We start from the raw sequence: 18268 nt of genomic DNA, 5'->3' as shown, positions 1-18268 counted from the left end.
CACCCAGGTGATGAATTACTCGGGGGCCACACTCTGAGAACCACTGTCTTCGTGTCAGTCTCATGCTCGCTATCCTTGGCCCTTTTTATTTCCCCTATTAAGAAAAGCTCTCTGAAATCATAATGCACGTTGGTAGAAAATTACTTACTTTGCAATATTTTTACAAAATTCCAAATGATAACTGAAAGTAACATTTCAACGTTTCCTAAAAATCGTAGCCATTTATATATAAGGCTCAAGCCAAGAGAAAATGGCCCAGTTAGAATGAAGGCAGATGTCCCCCCAGGTGCCCTAGGAAAACCACCTACTGGGCCTCTTTATTATCTAAAAGTCACAACCGCCACTCCTTGAGAACTAACTCTGGGCCACATACTGTGCTACACAAGGGGCAAAAATATCTCACAGACATTATCCCTTAATTTCTAAGAGTCCCGGGAGTAGGAAGCACAATGCCCATGTGGCAGATGAGGAAACTGAGAAGTAACTGGCCTAAGGTCCTACAGAGAAGAGGTGAAGCCTGCAAGCCCGAAGATCCTCGCAGGTAGGCACCTGTCCCCTCAGCTCTCCCAGGGCTCCTGGACGCGGGCTGACCCGACCGTCCGCCTTTGTGCTCCCGGGCCACACGGCACGCTGCCTACTAATGAGCTAATGAAGGGATCTGAGCAGGGCTCAGGCTCACTCTCTCACTGTTTCACTGCCTGTTGTCCAAGGTGGACTCGCCCCAGGAAAGAAACAATAACAGTAAACACTTCCCAGCACTTCCGACATTCAGTACTGTTCTGAGCACATGATGAAATTCACTCATTTCATCCTCACCTCAGAGGTAAGTACTACTATTCTCCAAATTTCAGAGAGGAGGAAAATGAGGCTCAGAAAGGTTAAGGAATGTGCCCAGACTCACACAGCCCAATTGTGGCACAGCTGGGCTACCAACCCTGGTGGTCTGACTCCATAGTGGAATCACTATGTGATACTGCTTCTCTCTAGTAATAAAAACATCCAAAGAGAAAGGGGAAAGAATTCGAGTTTCTTAACCATCTGATTTATGCTTCCGCTCTAACTGGAGTTGTCATCACCTTTAGGGATGACACATCTTTAGGGATGACACACACGGGCCCCAAACCCAGGCTCCCTAAAGTGTGTGAGCTGACTGACATCTACGACAGCAGGCAGCCCGAGCCCCGTGCCGGGAGCCTCCCCACAGGGGCCGGTCCCTGGCTCTGGATGGCTCCCAGCCTGGGGGCGGAGGGGATGGGGCACGAGATGAGAGGGCCGGAGACCCGAAGCACAAGCAGACGGAATCTGGCAGGATCGTATGACTCCTGCAGGTACAATGACATCCTTTATTATTGATGGCTGAAGCCAGGCAGTCCTCTGCTCTGCAGTGTTGTGTTACCACGTAATGAGCTGACCTAGTCATTCCAGTTCACAAAAATCCTTCAAGTCCTAGAACATAAGCCATTTCACCTTAAAAATTAAAAAAATGATACGAAGAAGATAGCAAAGAAACTCAAACATGATGCCAGTGGCATTAAAAGTCACAGGAAAATCTACTTAGTGCGATAGGTACTTTTTTCAAAGTGCGAACTTCTTTAGCTATTTAGTTTCCTAAGAAATTTACAGCTGAGCTTTGCAAACAAACTTGCCATATTTTAATTTGATCCTATTTTAATAAGCTTACACAATAAGTGATTCAAATTTAAAATGAAACCATGAATAAAAATGAATTCCAACACTGATTTACTTTGTGAGTCTCCTGGGCCCAGACAACTGCTACACGGAATGTCAGACAACATTGAAAACAAATGCAACTCGCCGACACATGAAAAATGAAATATGTGCAAATCTATCCTATTATCCAAGCTGGAACCCCAGCCTGTGCTCACTGCCTTACCCCACACACTGCACCCCTATATCTAACATGTTTAATACTCAAAGGAACTGTCCTCTGCAACCCCATAACAGCACCGAGCACTTTCTCTCTCTTGGACTCGTTCAAGAGCCACATTCTTGCCAGGGTGACCTCATCACCCTTTCCATAAGTAGAACCCTCCAGGGGCTCCCCAGAGCCTTCAGGGCAGAGATGGGTTCCAGACACATCGTGTCACATCATGTCACACAGGCCCCTGGCCAACCCCCTCTCACTGCTTCCTAGGCTCACGCTGCCCCATCCGGCGGCGAGGCCGGGGCGCAGGGAGGGGCCCGGCTGCCTGCGGCTGAGTGGCAGTTCTGCCACTCACGAGCTGTACACATCGCTCAGCCTACGTCTCAGTGCGTCTCTGACAAAATGCAGACAATAGTAGTATCTTCTTCGTAAGGCTGTCACGAGTTTCAAATGAACTAGAAACCCAAGTGCTGGCTCACCTGACACTAGTGCACAGAACCCCTCAGCACATGGTCCACCCCCACCATTAGTGCTTCTCCATCACACCTGGGCCCTCCATCGCCTGCCGCCCTCCCACACACCTGGGACGTTTCCTCACCAGAGGGGTGTTCTTGAGCATGAGGCCGGCACTCCTCCAGGGTTTACTGAACAGTTACCCATGAATACAAAACTGAGGCTGCAGGGGGCAGTGTCACAGCACCAGGCAAACAGCACGGTCCGGATGCTGAGACTCAGGGCCCGGGACAAGATGCAGCTGGCGCCAGTCAGGGTCGCCTCCCTGCGTCCAAGCGCCCTCCTTGGAGAGATAGGCACAGGTCTCCAGCGGCTGGCAGCGCCTCTCCATCGGGAGCCAGGCCTCACCCTGAATGCCGCCCCCTCCCCCCACACGGTGGGCAGCCTCAGAGCCGGAGGGGAGGGGGCAGGGGTCACTAGAGCCTGGTGAACAACGGCCTCGCTTTCCCAGCCAAAGCAGCGCTGGAGGGATTGTGTCCCATGAAACCCCTGGGATGCGAGAGGGACATGCTTTAACATCAAACAAATTAATAAAAATTGACAACAGACACATTTGCAACCAGTATTAATTAGAAAAATGATTAAATCCAATCAAGCTATAAACATCCAAGTCAAGCCCAGCTCTCTCGACTGAGACTCCTCTGTGGTGTTAGAAACTCTAAGAAATGAAAAAGGTCAGTCATCGGCATTCTGAAGACAGACTGAAATTTTAGGAACTTGACATGCAAGTTAATACAGTTTTCCAGCCTCAAGCATAGTCATTTGTGCAAGGTTCATAAACATATGCTACACAGCATATTTCTGTATGTTTTATCTTGTATACCTTTTGTATTTTCTTTGACTCTTTCTGAGCATTCTCTCGGAGTGGTATTTTTCCAAATAACTTCCATCCCAAGTCATTTTGTTTGTCAAGTCTTGCATTTTGTTTTCTAGCAAGCAAATTCCTATAGGAAGAAAATAAAAGGGTTAGGAACTTCCGGGTGTTTACGGCCACACTAGGACAGCTCTAACGAAAACACGCAGACTTCCTATGAGAGAACAGTGCGATGAACCACAAACTTTAATTCTTCAGATTTGATTTTCACACAGACACAGAATTATGCAGCAAGCAAAAGACCTTGAACCAAAAATAAGCTTTTTGTTATTCAATTGTTACATGTCCAATTGTTTGGAGTAAGGAACTGTATTATTTCATAACAAAGTAGATCAGCAAAAGTGAAGTTTGAAGTCAGGGCAAACTGAACTGAAACCCTGGCTCAACCACTCACTAGCTGTGTGACTCTAACCAGTATATTAACCTCTCTGGACCTGTTTCCTTATGTTTAACAAGGGTCTTTGTCTGAATTAAATTACAAGTACATAATCAATGTACTTAAAGAATAACAGCTGCTTTAGTACTTAAGATTTAGTTTAGTTTAAATGATCTGTAAGGTAAATAAATCTGTATTATTTGTTTATAAAAAGTCTCTATGTGTCATAAAAAGAAAGCCACCCATGAGGCACTCACGAGGTCTTCTTTCCCAACATGTCAACAAAAGCCCCAAATACCACAAATAAACCCCACATGGTTTACGAGATAAAATCCGTTTTGGAATGCACTGTATAGATGTACTCATTAAAAACAAATGATTTCCAGGGCTCAGTGGGAAGTATAAAATGAGCCTGCAGCATCTTGTGTGCCAGAAAGTAAGAAAAGCGCTCAAAGAAGTATGTCCAACAGAAACAGCTGCTAGCTTGAAAGGGCTCCCATTGGCTAAATCTGGAAAATTTTACCACAGAAATAAACAATGAGAACAAGGGACTCTAATCCATTGAATAAAAGAGAAACGCATAAGCCCATGTGAATACAAATAAATGAACGTTAATAAATGGAGGAGGAAGGAAAGCTTTAGCATGCCACCTACTAAGTACAGAAAGACTGATGGAGGTAGGAAAAGATCAACGGATGCTAAACCGAGTAGTAAAAGTTGGAATGAGGAACAGGATTTTCACAGAGTTTGAAAGAATCTCACAAATTACTTGTTAATTACAAAGGCAAAATAGTTCCGTCTACAGTGGGGAAACCTTCTTAGCCACGTGATGGAAGCTGGCACCCCCAGTGTCAGGAGAGAAAGCACAGGCCACTATGTTGTTGACAGCTACCCAAAAATGCAATACTTAAATGCAGCCACGAGGGGAAGCAGACACACCCAAAGCGAGGGACAGTCCCCGAAATAAAGGTCAAGACTCTAAAAATGTCAGGGTCATGAGAGACAAAGGAAGGCTGGAGAACTGCCCTAGGTTACAAGGAGACTAAAAGACATCTGACAACTAAATGCAATGGGTGACCCTGCACTATGGGGGGAAGCTATAAAGATCGTTATTGGGACAGCTGACAAAATCTGAATACAGAGCGTGGATTAGAAACAGAATGGGATGAATGTTAAATTTCCGATCTTGATAACTATACTGTGGTTATGTAGAGAATACCCTTGTTCTTAGGAAACACACTGACATATTTAGGGGGAGAGGAGCATGACATCTCCAATTGATTCTTCTAATGCTTCAAAAAAATACTTTACTCATACAGCATACAGACCACACTCACGAATGGATAAAACAAATGTAGTAAAAGGGAAACAGCTGGTGAGTCTGGATGAAGGGTATATGGGAGTTCCTTGTACTTTTCTTGTAAGTTCTTAATAAATTTGAAATTATATCAAAAATAAAGTTATAAAAACTTTCAAAACAGGAAATAAATGATTTCACTGTATTCTTCCTTCCTTTTCTGTTATGGTGATAATGGAATTCATTTCAGAATAATTCCAGAGCCCAAGGCAATTTCTACTTACAGCTGTAAGCAATGAGCTTGGAGCTGTCTCCAGACCCACCCTATTCAACACCTAAGATTTAGCCACTAGGGAAAGACATGCACAGTTCAAGCCGTCTACACCCTCAGGCACCAAAAAGACTGAAGAACCAGGGCATCCAGAACTTGGTTCCCTCAAGTTTACATTTTGCTAAAGAGCAGTTGCCTCTGAGAAAGGGAGCTGGGTGTGAAGGACAAAAGGTAGAAACCAAACGCACCTGGGAAGGGGAGGGGCCCAGAGTGAGGGGTGCAGCTGCTGATAACCTGGACCTTCCTCTGGAGAGAGGAGTGTCGCTGAGGGTCTGGGGGGGGTAAGACTGGAGGAGAGACCCGCAGAGTAGCAAATGGGGGCAGGGAGACAGGAAAGCGAGTCTGGGTGCCTGACACCCAGATATGTGACGTGGGACGCCGAGGGAAAACGGGGGCGCTATTCACGGAGACTGGGCCAGCAGGAGGAGAACCAAGAGGGGTGGAAACCTTGGTTCCTCCTCCACTGCTACTGCTACACGAGGCTGTACAATTGTAGTGCAGATCAAACTTAGCAGAAATCAAAGTTTCCTACTTGTAGCGTAAGAGCTTAAGCTACACATGATAGGCCATGACTTTGGAAAAGTTTGTAAGCAGTATTCTAGGATATTCCATTTTTGTGGACAAGAGGCTAAAATCAGTCACCAGGAGCCCTCAGTGGAAAGGAACCCTTCCCCAGCTTCGGCCGTTTGTGTCATCGGGACACTTGGTTCCAGCAGTGGGAGCAGGGAGCCAGCGAGAAAAGATTCCAGCCCCTTCTCCCCTTTCAGGTCGTGGCTGATGGGAAGCCTGGCATAGAGCTGGCTGCTGGGCCCAGGTGGCCAGCTGGAGCCCAGGCCCTGCTTCTGCCCATCACGCAACCAACTGCCCATCACGCAACCAAACCCGTTGTGGGGCCCGGGGCAGGGCGAGCCCATCAGCTCCGACTTCGCCCCTTTACAGCCTGTGCTGTCTTCCACCCCAGGATCTCCAAGGAGCCCTCAGGGGGTCACCCGATGACCCCCACACACGGTGCAGCTCTCAGTCCAGGTGAGCCCAGACGGAAGACAGCCATGGATCCCTCCTGCTGTCTTGGTGAGTTGGCCCAACCTTGGGTCCGCAGACACCGTAAGCCCCCTCCTACCGCTGGGGAAGGCACTAGACACCGCCACCCTCTCTGCCACTTCTCCAGGGAGCAGCACACAGGGCCTGCTTGAGTCAAGCTTCCTGTTTTACTAACTGTTTCAAATCCACCTGTTCCACCACTGGCTACGGAAGTCCTCACACTTGACGGGTGTTCTGCAGAAACTCTGGGCTTCCCCTGCTCTGCAGAGCCTTCCCTGACTGGCCAGTCTCCAAGCCTGGGCTCCCACCACCGCTCTTTCCACAGCGCTCACCATGTTACCTCGGGCTTGCTGGATGTACCCTGTCCTCCCCCCTCATCACACCTCTGCCCTGGGGTGCAGTGGCCCAGAATTCTATCCAGCATGCGGTGGGCGCTTAATATGGAGCAGCACCATATATTTGCAGGGGACGCCCCCCACTCACACCGAGGCCAGTGGAGCACTGACACACACCCGTCCTGAGCGTGGGCACAGCTTTCCTCCTGACTAGTCCCTTCTTCCACGAGGCCCCCTCAAATCCAGCCTCCTACTGCCATCAGGAGGCGATGTGAGTGACAGCTGAAGGGGAAGCACCTGAGGACTCTTCCAAAGGTCAGGTGACGCCATCTCTCCTGAGAGGCGACCTGTGCTGTTCAAAGCCTCCTCACGGAAGGCGCCCTGCCCCAGGAGCCCCCCACCCCCCACACAGGAGAGCAGAGTGGATATGCTCTCGACAACCCACCGGGCCTCCTTCCCTCCGTGGTTTCTCCGCGGGCCTTGACCACACTGCACAACACTAGAAAGGCAGTGTGAGGTGCTCAGAAAGCCGCAGGCTCTCCGCAGCTTACCTCCAAACCTCTCAGCCCGGCCGCGAGGGCCCGGCCCTCCTGACAGGTGGCACGAGCGCTCGGGCCCCCCTTTCCTCGGCTGTCCCTCAGGACAGGTCCACGTCCCTCGAGCCTTGGGCCTGCAGAGGGCCAACTGTGTCTGCCCGATGCTGTCACAACGTCCCCACACAGCGGTCAAGGCCACGTCCGGAAAGCAGGGCTGGATCACACCAGTCGTGCCCCCAGACCCCTTCACCGGCTTCCACCTGTTCGCGCGCCATCGCGCATGCTGTTCCCTCTGCCCTCAAAGTGCTCCTGAAAGAGAGGACACGCGTGCTTGCCTCACGCGGACCTTACAGGCCTGGGCCAGCGCCTGGCACACACACTCGGCCCACTGTCACGGTCCAGGTGGCTTCTCCACTAGGGAACTGGGAACGCTGGCCAGCAGGGAGTGACTGTCCCAAGCTCAGCCCCTCCCAGTGGGCGCTCTGCACAAAGTGGCAGAGATGTGCGGGGAGAGGCGAGGGTTACAAGAAGGTGGGCTGAAGGAAGGCGGCCCGTGGCTGCTGGCCGCCCCCACCGGACTCCGTTGCTAATGACCATCCGATCCGTCTGACAATAATGCTGAAGAGGCCTGGCGAATTCACTGTGGGGTTGTAAGCGGTTAAGCTACACCCAACTGAAGGGAAAAGGCCAACCCTAACAGCCTGGGGTAGGCAAGAGAACCCTGGGCAGGAAAAGGGCATTGGGCTTTCACCGCGGCATTTACCCAAGGGCTTGCATTCGTTCTTTTCATCTCAATAGGTAACAACTCAGAGGAAAAGATATAGGACATCAATGTCTGTAACAAATCTGACAAACCAGTGACCGAAAGTGACCTCACGGGTGACAGGATCATAAATCCCTAACTGGCAGGTCATGGCGGGTCGTCACGCCCCGGCCTCGAACTTCTTTAGTGAAAGGCTTATCTTGGCCGTGAGCAGCTCTGTCTGTTGTTTCTGTGCATCTGGGTCTCTCACCTTTGAAATAATCCATAACCACCCTGAGGAGAGCATACGCTCCCTTCACTTTCCTATCATCCAATCGCCAACTTGCTTTCCCACCTCCAGGTCACCTTCCTCGTTCCTCCCTAAAAAAGAAGCTGCAAAACTTGTTCTCCAGAGAATTTGAGATCTTGCTCCCCTACAACGTGGTCAGTTTGGGCTCAAATAAACTCTTATAAAAATTCTCTACAGGTTTGGACATTTCTTACACCGACACCAATGACAATGTTAAACAGCGGCGTGTTAGTTTCTCCTGGCGGCACTCCTGTGAAGCCAGAAGCTCATGGGTACATCGTGGCGTGCCCTGTCACAAGTAAACAGTGTCCTCAGAATTCGGAGCAGGAGCAGTCAGGGACACCTTTCACTGGGACAAAATGGACCATTAGAATCCGGGTCCCCACCAAACACAGTCGGGTATGAGTTTGCCCAGATTCAGGCCCACACTTTCCTTCCCTCAGTCTCCTCCACGCTCTCAGTTTCCAGCATCTTTCCTTTCACTGTGCTGTGTGCGCCCCAACAATGAATCGTAAGAGGACTGCTGAGCAGAGCGCTGTGCGGAGAGCCACACCTGTGAAGGTACCACCTGTGAAGGCGTCACCTGTGAAGACACCACCTGTGAAGGTACCTACCACCTGTGAAGGCGTCACCTATGAAGGCGTCACCTGTGCAGGCGTCACCTGTGAAGACACCACCTGTGAAGGTAGCTAACACCTGTGAAGGCGTCACCTGTGCAGGCGTCACCTGTGAAGGCACCACCTGTGAAGGCGTCACCTGTGAAGGCAGCGGGCCCTCAGCCCTCAGCCCTTATCCCTGGTGGTTTCCACTCACTCAATAGCTCTGCTGAGCGAGCAGCCGCCCATCGAGTGGGAGGCAGTTTGCAACTGGTGACAGTGCCCCAAGGACAATGGCTTAGACCTAGTTCGGTGAGCTCCCGGTCAGTCCTGAGGCCTCAACCCCAGCCGTCGCGGGCCCCCCCGCCCAGAGCTGCTGACCACATGGAGTCCGTTCCCCAGGACCTGGCATGTCTCTGCAGGCCCTGCCAACACAAATGGAGACGGGCGGGTTGCCACCCTGCAGAGGGGCACAGCCAGCACTGTGCTTCAAGCAGGGCGAACAGGGCCTGTCCCACTCCCAAACTTTCCCTGCGAGACAGCACAGCTGCAAGGACATGAGGAGGAACAGAAAAGAACTGGGAAAAGGCAAAGCTGACCACGAGGCCACAGCTGCCCTGCTGCCCTCGTTCTGGCAAACAGAACTACAGCCTGCCTGGTGACAGGCCCCCAAACCTAAACCCCAGCGTCCCCAGCACGGGCAGCGTGGGTACTTGTCTGCTGCCAGAAAACCTCAAGGTGGGAGGTGACCTGGCATCACCTGTTTCTGGCTGACAAGTAAAGCACAGGCCACCACAAGGGGTCCGGCCGGCCGTTCCAATTCTGGCTATGCATCTCCCAGTGGGGAACAACTGGGCCTCCTGTTCCTCACCTGTAAATGGGGTGACGCGAACTTCTTCCCTGGGCCATCGTGAGAATAAGTGAGATAATACACTAGTCAACAGGGTAGAGGGGTATACAGGGGCCACCAGCTGATAGACTGTTTTCTGTCTACAGTGTTTTTCAGTTTGACATATTTATCAACCTTTTTAATTACCGAGAAATCACAGAAAACCCTGGCTTTCGGGCTCCCCCTGGCAACCCTGGCCCGTGTTCCTGCACGTCCATAAGCCAGAGCTGAGCAATGGCCCTGGTTGGGCCCCCAGAGCCCCACATTCCGTTACCCCTGTGACCTCAGCATTCCCCACACCCGTCTGCAAGGGCAGAGCCCAGTTTTGGAGGGCCTTGGAGCTTATCACTTGGGGAATCCTCTTTAGGGAAAAAATTGTTTAACTATGAATACAAAATTAGGTACAAGTGAGGGCTCCTGAAGGTCAGGTGTCATTAATGTCATAAGTCTGTGTTGTCGGTTTTTGAAACCTAGGACAAGGGAAGCAGCTGCTGCCACGTGCTTACAGGTGCTGAAACACCAGCAAGGACTTCTACCCTGTTTCCCCGAAAATAAGACCTGGCTGGACAAGCAGCTCTAATGCATCTTTTGGAGCAAAAATTTATATAAGATCCGGTCTTATTTTACTGTAACACTGGGTAAAATATAATATAACATAACATAACATAATACCGGGTCTTATATTAATTTTTGCTCCAAAAGACGCCATTAGAGCTGATTGTCCGGCTAGGTCTTATTTTCAAGGAAACAGGATATACAAAGTTCCGTGTCTCCATTTTTTGACAAGACAGCGTACAGCCAAAGGACTGATCCCCTTTCTTCCTGGGTGTCGTGGGCTAAGGCTGTTGCTTTCACCCCCATACCTCACCAACTTAACGTTCAGATGTCACTGGAGTCCAAAGGAGGTGATTCCGGGAGCAACTTAAAAAGCTTGCAAGGTGCTGGACCTGGGTCCCTGTGCTCAAAGCACCAGCTCTGTGCTGGGAGCAGGCACCCAAATACATCCCAGGTATTCGCAACTTGGGACTTGTCTCTGTCACCAGAGTGTAAAGTCCATGAGGATGAAGACAGCAGGTCCTGGAATAACAATGCCGTTCACTGTAACCTGATGGGAAGCCAACCAGCCTGTGGTACCACTGCTTTGGTGTCACATCACCTCACTTCAAGATGCAGAACCTGTTAACACGCTGAGGGCTCTTCTGTATTGTGGTGCCTCTCATGTCTGGAACAGTTCCTGGCATTTAGGAAAACATTCAAATCTATTTAATGCATGCTTTCTCGGGGGATTTTCATAAATATCACGCAAATTATTCCTGCCCATTTAATACTAGAAGAAGCCAGGACTCGGAGAGGTTATGGAATCCTACCCAGAGACACACAGCTAAGCACCACAGAACCAAGGCTGAGACCCACGTATCTGAGGCTGTCCCAAAAAGCAGAGGACAGCAGCCATGGGAGGACGCAATCGCCTGAGCTGGCGGAGCAGGTTCCACGAGCCACGGACTCTCAGCAGGGATTTCTCAAAACTTGTCCGTCAACCTCCAAAATCCTCCTCCCTCAACATACTGCGTAGTGGAACTCCTGCTTATAATTCAGTAATTCCCTGGGTCTCTGGCTTTTTCCCTCCTTTGTCTCACTAACAGACTCTTAACAAGCTCTGATCCCAAAGCAATCAGAAATAAGCAGGAACACGTAGCACTCGGTTCCCACGTGAACAGACAGGTATCTTCTCTCCCATTTCCTGAACCAGGGTTACCTTTTACAGATCACCCGTCAGGTGCCTCGTCCTGCACCAGGCACTTCACCTGTATCTGACGTACGCAGAAGCCTACAAGGAAGGTACTACAGTCGCTACTGTACAGACCAGAGACAGGCTCGGTGAGATCAACAAATGTAGTCCTGAAGGGACATCTCAACCCTGGGACTCATCGGGGTAGAGAAGGCAAAAACCTTGACTGATTCTTCTGAAGCCCATTTCGTGGGTATTTTTCTCTAGATCTCCACCCCTCAATCCCCGGCACGCTGCACTGCCACATATATTTACTATGGCCCTCCAACTCTGCTCTGGAGATGCAAGGGGAAAAGGCCAGCCCACTTCAACTGTCACCGACACGCGAAAAACAAAACGGCATTCTGCAAAGCAAACCTCCTATGTTATAAAATCCTGCCTACCCCACGGGAAAGACGAAGTGAGTAAGAAACACACTGCGGCGTTATTACTACGCTCAATCGTTGTGCCCAACGTTCCTAGTCGACACACAATGAAAAGCACCCAAGAGCCAGAAATACGTGGAGTCTCTCCACCTTTAGAAAATGCTACTTAAGTAGCATCTGCTGCTCAAAAGCTAACCCTAAAAACAGAGGTAACAGTCATCTCTGGAGAGTCAGTGAACACACACCGGCCCGAGAGCTCCGGGCAGTTGTCCATATGGAGATACAGCATCACACCCATTTTAACCAGAGAAATAAACACTCAAGGAAACAACTCTGCCCAGTGTGCGTGTGTGTATGTGGGGGGGGGGGGGGGGGGCGCGAAATCATATTAAAACCTCCATACACAGTAAAAACCTTGCTGCAGTTACGTCTCCATCACAAAAGCAAGAAAGTCCAAACTGTCACCACAGACCTGTCCATGAGCAGGAACGTAGAGGAGAAGGACATGGCGTCTAGTGTGACCACACAGCTCTACAAGGCCAGCCGCAGAAGCACTGACTCTCCTCTCGCCACATTCTTGCCAAGCCGGAGTCACCGTCCCAGAGAAGCAGCACGGACGCCCTTCTGAGTTCTGTTCCCCACAGTATGGAAGGCTGAGGCTTCCAGGAAGGCACAGACCAGCTGGAAAGGCAGGGGCGGGGCGGGGCGGGACGGGCAGGGCTCTGACTCCTAACTAGTCACAGGGAGGAGGGAGGGCGGGCAGTCCGGGAAGCCGTGTGTGTGACAGGTCCCAGGGTTACATCTGGGCACCCTGCAGAGACCCAGAACTACACGCCACGCCAGGAGAGGCCAACGAGCCACACTTCTGTCCGGGAAGGAAGGCGAAGTGACATTTGGAACAACCTAGAGCGTCTCCTGTGTGCCAGACCCGTGCTTTGGGAGGAAGAGCTCAGGTATTTAGGTGAGTCACAGCCTGGTCGCCTCACTGTGGGGGCCAAATACCTGCATCGGAACCACCACCAGGGGATTCTCCCCGTCCCTGACTTCAAGTGCCATTAAAAGCTTTTCAAAGACAACTTCAAGGTCAGCAAAACCAGTCTATTCTAAACCCACAAGAAGTTACTCCAGGCTGGCTCGCCCACCCCGGGGCAGGCCTCATGTACTTGATCACGTGTCAACAATGAGCCGACCAGCGCTCCCTTCACACGCCCTGCAGGGTCCTCTAATAACCAGCTCCACAGTCGCTTTAAAGAAGAAAACCACCTGTCCGTGTGTTTGTCTATTTCCAAGTGCACAAAAAGCCGGACTAGAGACAGTCAGTAGCTGGCCATCTCCCGCAAGAGAAGGTGGTGAGGGGCAAAGAGGGGAATTTTACTTTACAAATTTCTGTATTTCTCAAAAAACAATCCAATGAGCATGTATTACTTTTGCAATGAAAAAAAATAAAGACAATCAGATGTGGGAGGCAACATGGCACCAGAGTGTTAGGGAGCCCCTAGTCTGTGCCAGGCCCTGGGACTAGTGAACAAAACCCATGAAATGCTGCCGAGTACACGTGGCGTTGGGGCGGAGCGGGGGTGGGGGCAACTAACGCCAGGGATCCCAAAAGTGGGTGTCTGGACTAGAGGAAACATCACCTGGGAACTGGTGGGAAACCCAAGTCCTTGAGCCTCACCCAAACCTCCTGAATCAGAAACTGGGATGGAGCCCAGCACTCTGGTTTCATGAGCCCTCCAGGTGGCTCTGATTGAGGCTTGATCCAGTTAGAGAAGCACCATTCTGACTACACACTTAAAATTCCTGCTACCCTACTTCAAACTTCCGGTCAAAGTCCTCACTCCACAAGGAGTCAAATCCATGTTTCTGGGTCCCCGACATCAGCAGCTCAGGGTGAGGCCAGAGGAATCAATCATTCACAGAGCAGCCAGTCAAGCAAAGCCCTGCCCCCTTCTTCGGCCCCATCCCGCCTCTTTCTCAGGAAACCTGTGTTCTCCCTACACGTCAGAATCTGCAGCTTCCTGTTCCCAAATCTCTTCAAATTCCTCAATCTGCAATATTCATGTTTTATGATTATACATCAGCAAAAAAAATTCCAAAATATCTATAATTTAAAAACTCAGGTCCAGATGGCCTCACTGGTGAATTCTTCCAAACATTTAAGGAACACACTTTCAGAGAACAAAACTTTTATTCTTTCCCCTCCCTGACCCCGGAGGGAATTTATTAGGTCATTCAATAAATACATTTATAGGTTTTATTTGTCAAGAAAAAACATAGTCAACCAGGACTTTTTGATACCCTTTTGAGGTTCATTTGGCATGAAGTACATAAAGAGTGTGTGTGTGTGTGTGTGTGTGTATGTGTGTGTATCCATTTTTTAAATTCCTTGTGAAGGCTTATTATTATTTTTAATTCATATACAATAAAACTGACTTTTTTTGGTATACAGTTCTATAAGTTTTAACACATTGGTAGGTTCATTTAACCACCAGAGAAAAATCTTATTGAGAAAACACAAAGTAGACCAACCCATTTTATAAGGCCAGCATAATCTTGATAGCAAAACCTGACAGGGACAGTATTAGGAAGGAAAATTACAGGCTGTACTCTTACGAATCATAAACAAAGTATTAGCAATCAACTCCAATGATGAAATATAAAGGATGATGTATCACACACAAATTGGGATTATCCTAAGAATGCAAAGTTAGCTCACTTAATGTGAGGAAAATACAAGGCTATTCACCACATAAAAAAAAGTTAAGAAGAAAACCCACATAACCACCAAGAAATGCAGAAAACAAGCATTTGATCTTGTTTTCATCACATTCGTGATCTATTTTAAATCATAAAACTAGGAATAAAAGGGAACTTCCTTAACCTGATAAAAGCTTTTTAATAAAAAGTAAGGTATCTGATAAACAGATATCGCACAGGAAACATCACACTTAACGGGGAAATGGGGGGCGCTTTCCCCGACGGAGGCCAGGACCCAGACAAGGGTTCCCACCGCCAGCACCACTTCAGTTCAGCACAGCATGGGAGTTCCTCGTCGCGCAACAGGCAAGAAAACTAAGTGAAAAGTATAAGAATTGGAAACAAAACTCACCCACAGACGGCAGGATTTTCTACAGAGAAAATCCAAAAGAATCCACAAATAAACTATTAGAGAAACTGAATTTAGCAAGAGCATAGGATTCAAGATCTATACACAAAAATTAACTGCATTTCCAACAAGCATTTCTAACATGGCATTTGTAAAACCATCCAAAAATAACAAATATCTTGGAATAAATTTAATAATAGAATCATGACACTTTTACATAAAAAAAACTATGAAATACTGTGGACAAATTAAAGAAAACCTAAATAAATAGAAGATCATACCATATTCAGGGATCAGAAGTCTTCATAGAGTAAAAAATGATCAATAGATTCAATGTAATCCCAAACAAAACCACAGATTTTTTGTAGTAATTGCCAAACTGATTTTCAAATTTATATGGAAATGAAAAAGGACCTATAATAGCCAAAATAATCTTAAAGAACAAAGTAGGACGGCTTACTCTATCAGATATCAAGACCTATTTTAAAAGAATATTAGTGATATTAGTAAAAGGACAAATAGATGATAGAAAACATATGGTCACCTGATTTATTTCAAAGGTTCAATAAATGAACCACCACCTCACACCATATAGAAAATTAATTCTGATGGATCGTGGACGAGTTGGTAATGGCAAAACGAAGCCTCTAGAAGATAACAGAATTTCTTAAATAGGACCAAAAAAAGGCACTAACCATAAAAAGAAAAGATTCTGTAAACTAGAATTCATTACAATTAAGAACTTCTGTTCATGAAGAAAACAAAACAAAAAAAAATTCCGAAAAGGAAAAGGAAAGCCATAGCGCAGAGGAGGTATTTGCAACACACATATCTCACAAAGGACTCTTACCCTGAAAATATCAAGTATGCCTACAAATCTGAGACACAGCCCCACATAGGCACCTCACAAAAGATTTCAAGGGGCCAATAAAATGTGAAAAGGTACATCTCACCATTAGTCATCAGGGAAGTGCAAAGAAAAGCCAAACATCCCCGCCCTATCCCCAGAATGGCAGCAAGAAAAACCGCAACAAAAAACTGACAATGCCACAGCGTGAAGAGGATGGAGAGGCCCAGAGGTACCAACGGGTCCAGGCACCTTGGAAAAACACTTAGCAGTGTCAGCAAGTCCACACCCCTGGTCATATGTGCACCACAACACACGCGCGAGAATATTACAACAGTCACGCTCCCGAAGTGCCACAAACGGGACGAATCAAATGTCCACCCAATCAAATGTCCACCCAACGGAACAGAGAGGGACGTTTGCGCGACTGAAAACTACACAGAAGGAAAGAAAATGAAGATGGCCACCATACAGTCGCAACCTGGGTGCACTCAACGGTGAGCCAAGGAAGTCAGACACCAAAGTATATGCTGCATGACTGCATTTCTCCAAAGTTCACAAAAAGGCAAAACTAATCTCTGGGGCCAGAAGTCAGAAGAGCAGTTGCCCTTGCGTGGGGCGCGAGACTTCAGGGGCGCTGGTACGGCTCTCTACACCGCCCAGGTGCCTGTGCGCGCACGTCACTACACAGGACACTGCAGGAAACGCTAGCTCAGCCCAGACCACGCCCCTCGGGAGCCTTTCCTGCTGGCGGGGACCCCCCCACTTCGGCCCTCCTCTATGCTCCCAGGGAGCTGGGGACTTGTGTTTTAGTTCTGCATCACCTCCCACTACATTTCGGGGGAGCGGAGGGGGGCATCGTACTTGGTCTTTGTATCCCCCAGGCCTGGCACGAAACCACTGCGCAGCGCTACATTACCAGGTAATTCATTAACTAACCCTGACACGCACTCCAGCCCGTACGCCTCTACTGATAAGCCAGAGTCCAAAACAAGACCCCGTGCTGTGTGTCACAAGCTCCTTGAAGTGTCCTTCACACACTCGCCAACGTTTAACTACAAGAAGGAAACACTGAACGGGATGCAGTCTCTAAATCAGCTTGGGTTTTTACAAGGAGAGAGAACGCAGGGCGAAAATGGTGACGTCACTGGATACAGAACGGTACTAAAGAACATGAATTTATTCTTCATGTCCAGCTGACTCCTACGGAAAAGAGCCATGAGTTAATAATCATGTGTAAGCATCGCAGGTGAGGAGTGGTCTGGGCTCACGAAGACTTGGGAAGGGATGAAATGACTTGTTTCAACTTCAGGAACCTTAAGGAATGAGCTCTAAGGTGGAAAGTCTGTCTATTCGTGGGATTCTGCGTCGGCAGATCTGGGCTCCAATCCCAGCTGCAGAGCCAGCTGCCTGACTCTGGGTAAGAAATGCACCTTTCGGCTTTCTCAGCTGTACAAGGTACCACACCCCGTGAGCCGACTAGTGACTGATACGTGTGCTCACGAGTGACACTAGGGCACTTTATTCATCTCATTTACACCTAAGCCTATTCACACGTCATTTCTTTCACTCAGCACATGCGTACTGAGCACCGACTGTGTCCCAAGCCAAGTACAGGGAACACAACCATTGACGCCCAGAGACTCAGGTCCCCAGTCCGCAGGGGGCCTACCTACGATTTTCCTCGCCTTTAGGTCACACAGTAAACAGAAGGGCGTGGATGTAGACTTCAGTCCATCCTTTCCACTGGTGGTTCTCAATCCTGGCTGCAAGCTAGAATCACCCAGGGAGCTTTCTAAAAAATCCAAATGCCCAAGTCTCACCACAAACCAGTAAAAAGTGATCTGTGACGGTGGGGCCTAGATATCAGTTTTTCTTTAGGTTTCTGGACAATTCTTTAGTCGAGCTAGGCTGAGAACTTTGCTCCCTAACTAATAAATATTTCCTTCCCCGTGCTCCCTGGTTTCTTGAACTGATGCTTACTCTATATGAAGATTAACTCCTTCCAGCAGTTGCCATGAACAGTGAATGATAATCTTTTAGGTTTTGCTTTAAACGACTCCAACAATTCTACTCCCTACCGCAAAACAAAACGGTGAACACCTGCCTTACAATGTAAACTTTTCTAGTGTCTGCCAACCTCCTCGGCTGCCACCGATCCGGGCTGCGCAGATTCCCAGCCCAGCTGGTCGCCAGAGGTCGCTCGCCGTGTGTGCCCTGACCCTCCATTGCAGCAAACCTTGGCCATGCCCCCCGAATCCAGCACATCCATCTTTTCTCACAGCCCAGGGGCGCTAAGAGGATCTGCCCATAGGGGTTCCAACAAGCCGCTCTTACTCGCGGCTCCAGGAGCAGGATCCACCCTGCACAAGTGGACAGGAGGACCAAGTTCCAGGGCCAGTCAAGAACACTAGCTGGGCATTAGTTGGGGATCAG

At 48.9% G+C, this 18268-nt stretch overlaps 1 protein-coding gene across 4 annotated transcripts in view; it reads right to left on the bottom strand.

Moving 5' to 3' along the window:
* The window catches only part of TBC1D14 (TBC1 domain family member 14), a 95478-nt gene that overhangs the window by 49227 nt on the left and 27983 nt on the right, over positions 1-18268 (bottom strand). For 3 of the 4 annotated variants that reach the window (XM_033105590.1, XM_033105592.1, XM_033105591.1), the window contains exon 3: positions 3222-3342. In XM_033105590.1, the coding sequence (XP_032961481.1) occupies positions 3222-3342 (121 nt within the window). Of the gene's footprint in view, positions 1-3221; positions 3343-12351; positions 12539-18268 lie in introns of those variants that run through there. The other variant, XM_033105593.1, reaches the window with a different exon arrangement.

Source organism: Rhinolophus ferrumequinum, chromosome 5 (genome assembly GCF_004115265.2).
Source record: "Rhinolophus ferrumequinum isolate MPI-CBG mRhiFer1 chromosome 5, mRhiFer1_v1.p, whole genome shotgun sequence".
NCBI lineage: Eukaryota > Metazoa > Chordata > Mammalia > Chiroptera > Rhinolophidae > Rhinolophus > Rhinolophus ferrumequinum.
The sequence above is the reverse complement of the archived record's forward strand: the minus strand, read 5'-3'. Positions and strand labels throughout refer to the sequence as shown.